General features: G+C 49.9%; 2 protein-coding genes across 5 annotated transcripts; both read right to left on the bottom strand.

Annotated features, from left to right (window-relative positions):
- Positions 1-300: 300 nt before the first annotated feature.
- On the bottom strand, positions 301-3,813 carry DDAH2 (DDAH family member 2, ADMA-independent). 4 transcript variants are annotated; one of them, XM_079148564.1, is made up of 7 exons: positions 3,575-3,813; positions 2,400-2,739; positions 2,186-2,285; positions 1,984-2,057; positions 1,704-1,823; positions 1,025-1,174; positions 301-847 (listed from the first exon to the last, which is right to left on the bottom strand). In XM_079148564.1, exons 2-7 carry the CDS (start codon positions 2,694-2,696, stop codon positions 731-733), a joined length of 858 nt encoding a protein of 285 aa, XP_079004690.1. In that variant the 5' UTR covers positions 2,697-2,739; positions 3,575-3,813; the 3' UTR covers positions 301-730. The 4 variants fall into 4 exon arrangements, with proteins under 4 accessions (XP_079004690.1, XP_079004689.1, XP_079004688.1 ...); XM_079148563.1 differs by having other exon boundaries at positions 2,400-2,756; positions 3,589-3,812; XM_079148562.1 differs by lacking the exon at positions 3,575-3,813 and adding an exon at positions 2,992-3,545 and having other exon boundaries at positions 1,025-1,125; positions 2,400-2,756.
- A 304-nt stretch (positions 3,814-4,117) lies between these two features.
- On the bottom strand, positions 4,118-9,790 carry CLIC1 (chloride intracellular channel 1). Its single transcript, XM_079148581.1, has 6 exons — positions 9,517-9,790; positions 7,530-7,639; positions 7,202-7,327; positions 6,928-7,034; positions 6,072-6,253; positions 4,118-4,524 (listed from the first exon to the last, which is right to left on the bottom strand). The coding sequence occupies exons 1-6, from the start codon at positions 9,553-9,555 to the stop codon at positions 4,363-4,365; spliced, it is 726 nt and encodes a 241-aa protein (XP_079004707.1). The 5' UTR covers positions 9,556-9,790; the 3' UTR covers positions 4,118-4,362.
- Positions 9,791-13,053: the final 3,263 nt, after the last annotated feature.

The following is a 13,053-nucleotide window of genomic DNA, read 5'->3' as shown; positions in this document are numbered from 1 at the left end:
TAAAGGTAGACTGGTAATCCAGTAGTGTCTGAATCATCTGACATTTAGATATAGTCAGAGAGTGATCCACCCACACACTCCCTTTTCTTCCCTGGACAGGCTGTGCACAATAGAAATTCTGTTTTATCCATCTTCTGCCCAAGCACCTACTGACAGGGTTGGGTAATGAGTAAGTGCTTAATGAGGGTTTTTTTTTTTTTTTTTTTAATGAAAGAGGCCTTCTTTCCAGCACTGACCCCAGCTCAGGTTTCAGCCCACCCCATCCCTTTGCCCCAGGAAGACATCAGTCACAGCCCAATCTAAAAGGCCAATTCTCTTTTATTGGTTCTGAGAGAGGGAGGACTCACCCAGTGGCCCCTATCCTTTTCCCCACACTATGTCCCACCCCACCCCATCTTGGGGCCCTTACTCTACTACCTACTCACTCACCACCTATCTAACCCTCCTTCCCCTTCTATTATTATTATTATTTATTTATTTATTTTTAAGCAGTTCTGAGGATTGAACCCAGGGGTGCCCTACCTCTGAGCTAAATCCCCTCCCCTTTTTATTTTATTTTGAGACAGGGTCTTGCTAAATTGCTGAGGCTGGCCTCAAACTTGTGATCCTCCTGCCTCAGCTTCCCAAGTCGTTGAGATTACAAGTGTGTGACACCATGTGCAATTCTCCTTCCCCTTCTAATCCCTATTCTGCTGTACCCCTGGCCACCCAGAATCCCAAGGCCAGGCCCTCAACTATGGGGGCGTGTGCTGAGCACCAGGCAGAGGGAGCTGAGCCCAGCACCAGCTTTCTCCAGTTCTGAGCAGGACACAGGTACCAAGGTGACATCAGAAAGTTTCTGCAGTGCCTGCAGGGGCAATATAGAGAAGGGAGTAAAACCTTGAGTCTAGAGTCACCCTTGTTCCAGCCACTTTATAGTGGTTCTACCCAGGTTTCCAGAGAAGGTACCCTTTCTTCCTCCCACTGGGAAAGATACTTCTTTTTCTGGTTGTAGTGGTGGTGGTGGAGCTCTTGCCCCTCTCACCTCCTGACTGTTGGGCAGGTCCCCACCTCCACGGTGCAGGAGGAAAGGGAGTGCACCAGGTAATCCAGGACGCAGAAAGAGACAGTCAGCAGCTGCATCATCTGGGAGAGTCAGAGAAGCATATGGGTGATCTGTCAGCACTGCCATTGCCTGGGGGAAAGGAAAGAAGAAGTGTTCAAGTCTCAGAGCTTTTCCACAATTGAGTTTGCCTGTCCTACCACAAACTAAGGGCCAAATTAAGGGCCTAGGACAATTATATTTGTGGAATAACAGTCACAGCATGTACACAGCACTTACTAAATGTTAGACACTGTTCTAAGTGCTTTATTTTGTTAATTTCCATCTTGTGCTCTTTACTCACCTGCCATTTTTTTCACCCGCAACCCTCTTCTACCCTTCTCTGGCTCCCACCTGTCTGTCCCATCCATCCCACAAATCCATTTAGATACCACCTTTGAGGAGTTTCCTGAAACTCTGGAAGAGCAAGTTAATCGTCCCTGTTCCCAGTCTCCCTACCCCTGCCACCTGTTGTATGTACTCTTGTTTACTTGGGTGATATTTCGTACTAGATGGTCAGCTCCGTGAGGGTAAGGGTCGGAGCTCCCTGTCTCCCCAGTTCGGAGCCACGCCCACGGTCGTTGGCCACACGCCTGCCCCGCCCAGGGCAGCCCCTCCTCACCCTGACAGCCTTTTGGGCAGCGTCGCTGCTGCCTGCCACCACAGTGCGGGGTCCCCCCATGCCACAGAGGCCACGCAGGTGAGAAGGGCCAGAGACTGGCACAGTAGAGACGGCGAAATCCTATGAAGCAAGGGCGAGGGTATTCAGGGCCGTGGGAGGAGTGTGGGGATAACCCTCAAACAGGCTGCTCCCAGGATTCATTCTTCCTCAAGGGGTCTTCAGGCTGCCCGGACTCCCACCGGCGCCCCGCTCCCTCCCAAATCTGGTCCCCGCTCCTCACCCGGAAGGTGTCCGCCACAATCTCAGCTCCTCGGTGATTGGTCCACTTGGAGAGGCCTACAAAAAACTCCCGGCCTGAACCCCCGGGAAGGCAGCAAATGTTTGAAGACCTGAGTGAGAGGAAAACAAGGCCCGAGAAATCCCACTCCCCCAAACTGCTTTCCTGTGCCAAGACCCAGGAGAGTCGGTCACCCCAACCTCACCCGTGAAGAGAACGTCAGTGCCATCCAGAGTTGCGTTCTCATCCCCCATCTCCACAATTCGGAGACCCAAGTCCTGGAGGGCTTTGCGGACTCCATCAACCTTAGGGCAAGAAAATAGTGAGGAGCTGAGACACCCCAACTCCACATTCTTGCCCCAAACCCGGACATCCACTTCCTCTCGCCCTTCCCCCTACACGTACGCCCTGGCGCTCACCTCAGGCCTACGGGCCGGGCTCCAGGGCCGAGTGATTAGGGCCGTGTCGCCTTGAATCACGGCCGTATCACCAAGCAGCGGACCCAGCGGCAGGGATTCCTCAGGAGGCAGTTCTAGCAGCTGTAGCCCTAGTCGCTGCCTCAGTTTACCCCCCAGTACCCCATGCTCCCTTTGAGCTTTGGCTAGGTCCAGAGCTGGAAGACCAGCCCCTGCACCCTCCCCTGACGCCAGGCTCTCGGGGACACCCCGGATCAGGGCATGGGAGCAGCGACCCAGCCCCTCCCCCGGCGTCCCCATCCCATCCACAGACGCCCCTTCCGGCCGAGCTGATTTCTGTGTTCTTTTTACTTCACCTGTCTGGAAGAAAAGACAGAGGGAAGCTGAGAAAGAGACATGAAGAGAAGGTCGAGGCGGGTTGGTGATTAAGAGAGCCTGGGTCTTCCTCCTGCCATCTCCGTGCGCCCCTCCCACTCCTCCCCACCCCTCCGGGCCTTTCCCTCTGGTACACCCGGCTCCACCCCGCAACCCCACGGGTCTGCTTCTTTAAGAGGAGCCCAAGGAACAAGACTTGAATCCCTAATCTCCAAAACACCTGTTGCCCCTGCTCGGGGGGCTTCATAAGGTCCTTGCCGGGTGCCCCTCTTGGCAGCCGCTAGGATGCGCTCACTCCCCAAAAATGCGGTGGCCCCGCCCCCTTAACCCTCAGCTGCTCGCAGCTGGAGGGACCCGAAGTCCGGTCAGGGACCCACACACAGGGGTAATGGGACAGAAGGAGAAAGATTGGGAATGAATCAGGACCCGGGACATGGAAGTCCTGAAGCCCGAAGGAAAAAGGAAGAGAGGAAGAGAGAGAAGAATTAGAGTCCAAGGAGTTAAGCATCCTCTCTCCGCCCAGGCCAGTCTCGCTGTCCCTGGCGCGACCCAGTATAAACCAGACCTAGTCCCCGAGGACTGGGAGAGGTCTAGAACGAAATCCGAGGGGCGGGGAAACGGGGGCGTGGTTCCGGGGCGCGGGCGCCACTCCTGGCCCCAGGACCCGGTACCCAAGTCCATCTTCCACCAAAGTCCACCCCGCCCAGCTCCGCACCCAAAAGCCAGTTCCCCCGCACACTGCGTCCGGTGCTGGCACACGCCCAGTATCCCCAAACACCAGCTACGATCCAGGGGACACCCACCTCCCCAGACTCACCTCCAGTGGCCACTCCTGCCGAGCTGGTATCTCGGCTGGGGCCCCACCCCCAGAGGGCAGAATAGGGAGATAAAGGAGTCCTAGTCTTCAAGTCACCGAGACTGAGAGCTTTAGCTTTTGAGGGGGTCTCTGGGTTGGCGAGTTCACGTACTACGACGGGGCGGGGGCGCTAAGGTCTGGCGGCTCCCGGGCATTGTCTGAGCGGGACAAGGCGGGGTCTTCCAATGCCACGCCTATTCCGCTCTGCGATGCCTCGCCCATTCCACCAGGACTGAGCCCCCCTTCACTGAACTCGGCACCGCCCCTCGATCGATGCCCAGGCCCACCCAGATCTGGCTAGCCCTATCGGCCAGGCTGCAAATGCGGCATGGACTATAGGACAGCTTTATATTGGACCGGCACTAAAAATGGAAGCTCTGTCACAAATATCCCTTTTAATTATTAGCTTCTGCCCTGAGCTCAAGATCACTGACCCATCCCTCATTCTGTGTCAACCACACTCCAAATCTCCTTTGTATAAAAACAACACTACATTTTCACTCTTTATTTTATTACTGAAATAAGTTGTCCTACCCACTCCACCCCACAATAAAAATCTTACCCTTAATCCCTGTCTCCCCACCACGAACCCCACCCTTCCCCAAGTCCTGCACAAGTGCCCCAGGATTCTCTGCCCACTAGCCATTTTGGAGTGTGTCCATGGGTTGCAAAGTGGAAGCCGCTTTGGGCCTCTGTGAAGAACATAGACTGCGGTGAGGGAGCCCAAGAAATTGCCTATTTGAGGGCCTTGGCCACTTGTTCATAGGCCAACTCGATCTCCTCATCATCTGGACAGGTGGAGGCGAATTCTTCCCGAGCATAGGCATTGCTCAAGTACCTATGCACTCCCCGAAAGGCCTCAGGGATGGTGAATCCCCTGTATTTCTTACACACCACCTGGAGGTGGGAAGAGAGAAACCAAAATGTAAACCCCAGAGAAGAGTTAGCTGCCTTACGCAAAAGAGGCTTTAAGTGTGGTTGACATGGAATGAGGGGTGGGTCAGTGATCTTGAGTTCAGTGCAAAAGCCAGGAATTAAGAGGAATTGCCAGGTGCTGTGGCACACACCTGGCTGAGGCAGGAAGATCAAAAGTTCAAAGCCAGCCTCAGCAACTTAGTGAGACCCTGTCGCTAAATAAATTATTTAAAAAAGGACTGAGGATAAGGCTCAGTGGTTAAGCACCCCTGGGTTCAATCGCTGGTACCAAAAAATAAATTAAACTTTAAAAGGGATAGGGATGTAGCTCAGTGGTTGGGTGCCCGTAGGTTAAATCCCCGGTAACAAAGGTTGGGAAAGAGAGGAATTAACAACAAAAATCAAAAAATCAAAGTGAGATATAATTCACAGACCATAAGTTTGCCTCTTGAATTTCCAGGTTTTTTTTTTTTTTGTTTGTTTGTTTGTTTTCCTTTTAGCATTACTGAGGGGTTGAACCCAGGGGTGCTCTACCACTTAGCTACATCCCCAGTCATTTTTATTTTTTTGAGTCTGTCTTGCTAAATTGCTGAGGCTATCCTCAAACCTGTGATTCCTTCCTCCTGAGTTGCTGGGTTTGACAGACATGTGCTACTACTACTGTACCTGGCTCCACAGTGATTTTTTTTTTCTCTATTTTTCATTTGACTTTTAGTCATGTATTATTAAAAAAAAATATATATATATATATATATGTATATATATATATATACATACATATATATATATATATATATTGGTTGTAGGTGAACCTTTATTTTTATTTATTTATTTTTATGTGGTGTTGAGAATCAAACCCAGTGCCTCATACATGGCAGACAGGCACTCTACCACTGAGTCACAACCCCAGCCCCTTGTCGTATATTTTTATATAACTTTCATATTGATGTTATATGTTCTGTTAGGTTTCAACTCTTAAAAGGCAAGGACCAATTGCCAAACCATCTTTTATCTTTCAATGCCTAGTACACAGATGTTCATTACTCAGTTGTATGGCAGACTGACAGTGGGCCTGTTTTATAAACTAAACTACAGCTTTGAGGTTATAACAAAGACATGGGAAGCAGCAGTTTTCATCTTCCTTAAGAGAAAGTGAAGTCTGAAGTTAAGTCTGAAGCAACAAAGAGTTACAGCTTTGGCTTAGGGAAAGCCTGCTGTGTCTGATCTGGGGATTTGGCAGTGATGCAGGGATAGGAAGAGCCTTTTTGAAAGTAATACCAAATGTGTTACTCTTGGCTAAACCATGTGCACGCATAGCTTGTGTCATGGAATGTACTGTCTCAAGTCAGCAATGACTGATGGGAACTAGGCTTTGTTCCTGTGGTGGGGTCTGCCTTGGTAGTAATCTGTGAAAAACATGCTAAAAAATAAATCACCTTCAAAGTGGTAGTCATGGGAAGTGACTGTCATGTGAGAGCCCCTTAGAGCTACCCCTACAGCCATCCTTTCCTCCCATGATGACCACTCACCTGTACTATGTGGAGCTTTGGCAACAGGTTGCAGTCAGCCAGGGTGAGCTCATTGCCATCCAGAAATTTCCTCTGAGAGATGCCCTCATCTTCAGCACTGGTCTCATCCACTTCTTCTGGGAGCGGGGATGTCAAGTAATTGTCTAAAATCTTTAAGGCTTTCAGGAGCCCCTTCTCCAGATCTGTGCAAGGGAGGGAGTTGATTAAATACCAGAAGACTGAGGTAGCCTGTCCAAGAAGACCCATGGGGCGTGGGTACTAATGGCAAGGCCAGTACAAAATAATAATAGCAAATATTAATACAGTTAGGGTTCTATGTGCTATTTTAAGCACTTTTCCCCACTTTGGTTAGAGGCACTGGGGATTCAACTGATATGGCCTTGAGCATACTAAGCAGGTGTTCTATCACTGAGCTATATCCCCAGCCCCCAAGTCTAAGTCCTTTAGAAACAAAAACTCATTTAATTCTCACAGCAACCCAGGAAATAGGTATTATTATCCTCATTTTATAGATCTGGAAATGGATTTACAGAGAGGTTAAATGAACTGTTCAGTCTTACAGCTGGATTTATGCTCAGGTAGTCTGGATTATTCTTAAGCACAACCCCATTTTGTCAGAAAACAGGCTAACGGTCAACTAATACCCTCCCTAGTGAGGCAGAAGAGGTTAGGGAACAAATGAGAGAGGCTTGAAAGTCTCATCCAATGAGAATTCAGACAGACACAGAGGTAAAGCAAAAATGGAGGAAAGAAGAGATTTTTCCAACACCTACTCCATCTTCCTGATATCTGAGTTCTCAACCCCTGGGTCTTTTCCCTTCCCTTAGGACCCACGCTTCTGATACACAAGACTCACTATCATTGAGTGCTGGGTTTGAATTTTTGATATAGGCAGAAAATTTGGCAAATATATCAAGCCCAGCTGTGTTGGACTCAGGATTCAGAGCTGCCAGCTTTGGATACCTAAAAGTCAATAAGAGAAACAAGGTAAGATACCTTCCTGGGAGGACCCTCAGTTACCTATCTCCCCTGCCCCAGCCCCACCACCATCTCTGTTTTCTATTTTTTCAAACTCTCAGTTCTCCAGTGTCTCCCAGTTCCTCCTCTCCCCTTTCCAAGTGCTCCTATACCTGGGAGGGCACAGCACTGCCTCCAGAAATTCCTCGATCTTGTTGGTATCTGTGTGTACTTCAGTACCATACAGCAGGAATGGTAGCTGCCCTCCTGGGCACAGTTTCTGCACTGTCTCAGTCCTCCTGGAGAAGAAGCCAGGTATCACGATAGGAAAATGGGGTCAGAGAAAGCCAGAAAGGAGATAGAGGAATGCAGGAAGAGAAAAAGCCTTCAGGTGGAGGTGGAAAGGTTTAAGATGGAAGGACTCAGGTAGGCCTGAGCATGTGTGTACATATGTACATGCATGTACACAGGGGGTATTTAGAGAAACAGAAGTAGGCCCACCTCTTGGTGTCAACAGTGGTGACGTTGAAGGTGACTCCCTTGAGCCAGAGCACCATGAATAGTCTCTGGGAGAAGGGGCAGTTTCCAATCTTGGCCCCATCACTGCCAGCCTGAAAAGCAATCCCCATCCTGAGATTAGGTCTGATGCACCCACCCTCCCAGGTCATTCTCTGCACCTCCTATTCCCAAACCAGCTGTTGTCTGTCTAGTTATGACACATGAACTATTCCCCTATTAAAAGCTATCAGAAAGCCCACCTAGGTCAAACTTAGGGCAGATCAATGGGAAAATTTGGGCAAAGGCAGACTTCTAGTTCCCTAGAGATTAAGCACAGGTAGGAAGAGATAGAGGGAATGGGTCTTGAAGAACTTGGAGGATCTGAATCCTAGAGAGGGAAGGGTATGGGACTTTGGTGAGGCTAAAATAGGCTAGAGCCCTGAATTCCTGAATGGAGTAGAGTCTAAGGACAGGAGAGATGGGGCGGGGTTTGGAAGCTAGAATTAGTTTACTACACCTCCATTCAACCTGTTTCTGATAGCTGAGTGGGAACTCAAAGGGTCCTTAGCCTCACTACAGAGATATGGAGGGCCCTGTAAAGGGGGGCTGTCCTCTAATTGGCAAGTAGTGACCTCATCCCCCAAGGGACACCTCCCCCTGAGCTGAGTGATTCATCTCTCTGTGTGTGTCTCCGGCTTCAGCAGCTTCCTTCCTGCCAAGGAAGTGGGGGCAGGGACCAGCGAGGGTAAGGCCTGAGCTGCTAAGGAAACTCCCCAGCCCCCTAAAGCCATCACTCTTACCACTGGATCTCCCCAGTACAATCCTCTGGCTCCTATTAATTCTTATACTGGACATAAGGCCAAAATCTATACCACCAGCATGGTTTCACCCAGGAGTAAAAATAGCCCCGGAGGCCAGCATGAAAGTGAGGTGGGGACCACACCTAAGGGGGCGGACCCAGGCTGGACTTGACTTCCCTGGGGCCCGGGGAGAGGGAATGCCTGCCTAAGAAACCAGAGAATAAGGAGAGAGAGAAACAGGAACACACAAAGACGAGATGAACAAAAGAGAGAAGCAGAGAAAAAGGAGGCAGGAAAGTGGAGGGTGGAGAGAATGAACAAACATGGAGACACAGACCACCAGGGAGAGGAAGGGAGGGAAGGGCAGAGAGGAGGTCCTAAGACAGGAAAGAGAAGGCGGTGTAGGAGGGAAGGGGTCCAGGCAGACATAAGGAAGGCTGCTCTGCCTGCACACCCAAATGCCATGGAACCACCTCTCTTCATCCACACCCACAGAGAGGGGAGAGAGTTGGGGTGGGGGTGTCTTTTCCTTCTGCATCTACACTCCCACATCCAAACCAACTCAGCTCTCCTCTGATCTCCATTACTACTGCCAAACTGTCACCTCCTCACTGCCTCTCTTTCTCCAGCTTTCTCCATTTGGGGAACATTTCTATCACCTCATCACCTCTCCAACCCTCCTCCTTATGCCCTCTCTTCCTTCCACCCCACCAGTTCTTGCCAATTTACCTCCTTCCACTCCCAAGTCTCCCAGGACACACCTTCTTCCTTGAATACCTCCCTTCCCTCTTCTTTTCTCCCCCATCTTTCCAGCAGGCGCATGTCCCAAATGGTGCTCCCCTGTTCTTCCCAAGCCCTGCTGGGCTCCAGCAGCCCCCTTTCTCTCCGGTCCTCCCATCAGCTCCACCCCGACCCACCCACCCCGATCTCGTGCCTGGAAACTCCTTTTTCTACACTTTCTTCTCCTTCGGGCTGCTGGAAACTTGCTCTCCTACAAACTTTTCAGGGTCGGGTCTAGAAGTTTCATTACCGGCTCACAAGTTGCCTTTCCCTCCGGCAATCCCCCACCCCCCACGTGGGGGCTTGGGGTCAGGGAGAGGAGAAATCGGGGAGCTTCCGCCGCAGCTGGGGAAAAGGCAGGATTAGCTTTCAGGAGTTCGGAGGGTGGTCAAGGAGAGAGGTGTTCTTACCTTAACGAACAATTCGACCTGGGGTTGTTCTTCAGCCATGGTTGCGTCGGGGACCAGGAAGCGGCCGTCGCTGGGGGAACTGGGAGGGGCCCGGGCCTGGGAAGGCGGGTCTCACAGTCTGGGATTCTCTCCACCAGACCTAGGGTTGTCTGTTCAGTGCAACACCAGCCCGATCAGACCCACTTGCTCCAGACACGGTCTCTCCACCAAACCAGTGCACTCCACACCTAACTCCTCCAGTTCTGTCCCCTCCCGAGCGGGATCAGGGAGCCGCTGACTCACCGGCCGGCCCCGCCCTGAACCTGGGGAGGGGATAGGAGGGGGAGGGACTGGACGACCTAGGTACTGGGTCCGGAGCGGAGATCCTCAGTTTTCCAGAGGACCAGGGAATGGGGGTGTTAAGAGGAGTAAGTCCTGAGGAGCCTCTTTTCTCTGACGTCTCCTGTGCATAGCATTTTTTTCTGCCTCAGTTTCCCTGATTCATTAATCAGAAGGATTGTCCACAATAACACAGGAAACTTGACACTAAGAGCTCGGGCACGCCCATGAAAATGGGATCTTAGAAAGGAAAGAATCTACTTTCTTTCCAGACTCCAGTGTAAATTCTGGGTTGCTAGGACTATGGTCTGGGAGGAGAACTTGGAAGTAGAAGCGGGGGTTGGGAGTAGGGAGTGGTGAAAGGTAGTGCGGTGGATGGGAAGGGAGACCCCGAGACCCCCGAGCTCGGGAAACAGCAAGTTGAACTTTGAGGCTCCATGGCAAGGGGAGACCCTCTCCTGGTAGCCTGGTCAGTTTTAACACTTTCACTTCTGTCCCCTGTACTGGGCCCCTTCATGTCCCCCTTTGCCCTCTTCTCACTGGCGGGTTGTCTTGAAGATGGGGTATTGGGGTGGGGTTATCCTGGCACTAGGCTGGAGTTGCACTGATTCTGGGATGGGTGGAATGGTATCTGGTCCTTTTAGGGGGATAAAGCAAAAGTCAGGCAGAATAATGTGAAGTGGGGCTGGGGGTGTATGTAGTTCAATGGCAGAATGCTTGTTTAACATGCATGGTGCCTTGGTTTCAGTTCCCAGCGCTGCAAAAACAAACAAAAGTCAGAAAAGCGTAAATGGAGTCCTGGAGACACCTAAATAAATTAAATAGGGAGGACAGAGGAAGAATTACTCTCTCTCCTTGGTAACCTTGATTTAGGTTGTACTTTCAAACTCTTTATTACCTCCTGAAAAAAGTCTCGAAATATGTCCCCCAAACAACACATATTCCAGTTTCCACACCCTGAATTTCTCTCCTAACCATCTCTTCTCTTTCCTTCTCACACCCTCTGCCCAACAAAAGACCTATACCTCCAGAAAACATGGTAGACTACAAAGACATGGAAGCAAAACAGGGTTTTGGACTTTAAAAGTAGAGATTGGGGAAGGAGTGGGGTGGTGACAAGACTTGCTGCTGGAAACCAGCAGTTAGTGGTTTCCTCTTGTGCTTCCTCTTCTGTGGGTTTTCTCCTCCCTGAGGGAAGGCTCATCTCCTCCTCAGAAAGATGCAGCATATTTGGTGTTTTCTCACTTGAATTACAACATCCTACAAGGATGCAGAATGATTCCATAAATGGTGTGTGTGTGTGTGTGTGTGTGTGTGTGTGTGTGTGTGTGTGTGTGTGTGTATGAATCCCCTCCCTGGTGACCCTCAAAATCTGCACACAGGACTGATGGGAGCTGAGAGGTGGTGTCAAAGAAGGCTTATTTCCTAGGGTCCTCTCCTGCTCTCATTGATGAATATCCCACAAAGATCTCTCTGGGAGAAGCTCAAGCAAAAGGGCCAGTTTTAGGCTCAAACAGGTCTGACAGCCTCTCCCTTGCTTCTCCTTTCTCCTATAACTTTGTGACTACAGCTGCCTTGATCATCAATATTGACTTTGGCTACCTTTGAGGTATCTTGCCTTAACTTCCCAGATGACAAGTAACACTGCTCTATCCTGTAACCATCAAGCATGGCCTCATGGATTTGAGGTCAGGGGCTGCGCCCTTAAGTCCCGCATGAGAGAAGTTTCCCTCCCATCTCAGCTCATCTCATCTTGCCCCTGCTTTTCTCCTCTTTCACTGCCTTTCTTTCTCTAGGCTTTTCTTTTGCTCCTTTCCCCTCTGTAGCTTGGTAAACCAGTCCCTAATCTCTTCACGCCCCAGATCTGAAGGTGTGTCCCTCTCTGCCACTCCCCAGAGTTGTCACCAGCCTTCGCCAGGTTTCCATAGCTCCATTGTTCAACAATTTGCCAAGGTAACCATTAACTCAGCCCTTAGCTCTTCTCCCCCACCTTCTCTTCTCTGGAGGGGATTTTCCAATAACTGGTCAGCACAGTGAGGTCATCTCACCCCAACCATCTTTCCTTGACTCTTGGGTGGAATCTTCCAATTTTAGGGTACCAAGAACAAAGCTGAGGGATTGAGGGATGTAAGTTAGTGGTAGAGTACTTGCTTGGCATGTGCAAAGCCCTAGGTTCAAGTCCCAGCACACAAAAAAGACAGAAACAAAACTGATTTTCTTTTTTCTTTTCCTTCCTTCCTTCCTTCCTTCCTTCCTACCTTCCTTCCTTTATTTCTTCCTTTCCTTTCCTTTCCTTTTCCCTTTCTCCCCCTTCCTCCTTCCTCCCTCCTCTCTCCCTCCCTCTTTCTTCCTTTCCTTTCCTCTTTCATGATGGCACATGCCTGTAATCCCAGCAAATTAAGAGGCTGAGGCATGAGGATCACAAGTTCGAGGCCAGCCTCAGTAATTTAGAGGGGGCTGGGGAGATAACTCAGCTGATAGAGTGCTTGCCTGGCAAGTGCAAGACCCTGAGTTCGATCCCCAGTACCGCAAAACAACAAAAACAAAAAGTAATTTAGAGGACCCTGTCTCAAAGATTAAAAAAAAAAAAAAAAGGGGGCTATGGATGTAGTTCAGTGGTATAGTGCCCCTGGGTTCAACCCCCAGTACTCTTTTGAGTTCTCTACTACTAATTAATAAAAGTAAATGCTGAATTAATGACATCCTCTGTCCTTAGGGGTATATGTGTGTGCATGTAGGAGGAGTATGGCCATAACGCAGTAGGGGTGCAAGTGTTCTTATTAGATCTACTGCTTTCAGAATTTGGTATAATTTGAATAATTCCACCTGGGGGGGATAATAAATTAGGCCCTGTAATACCCTTGTGGGAGTGGTCATACCCTGTTCCCAGGAAACAGGCAAAGTCGGGCTTAGATAGGAGTTCCACTTCTTATTTCCACATGTTTATTTAAAACACTTATATAGCTCTTACTTTATTTGCCAGGCACTGTTCCAAATTCTTTATAAATATTAACTCAGAGAGTACAAATATTAACTTAGAGTTGTTGGCAAAGGTTGAATTAATGTTATTTCTCCCCACTCTCTAAGGGAAAAAAAAAAAGTGCCTCTGGCTTTTTAAAGTCAGCCTTCTTCCGAAACCCGTGTCCAACTCCCGGAGACCCCTTCCTGAGTTGGGACTCCAGCTCGTCTTCCGACCTTCACTTGGACTCCACCCCGCAT

This window comes from Sciurus vulgaris (genome assembly GCF_902686455.1).
Source record: "Sciurus vulgaris genome assembly, chromosome: 7".
Lineage (NCBI taxonomy): Eukaryota > Metazoa > Chordata > Mammalia > Rodentia > Sciuridae > Sciurus > Sciurus vulgaris.
The sequence above is the reverse complement of the archived record's forward strand: the minus strand, read 5'-3'. Positions and strand labels throughout refer to the sequence as shown.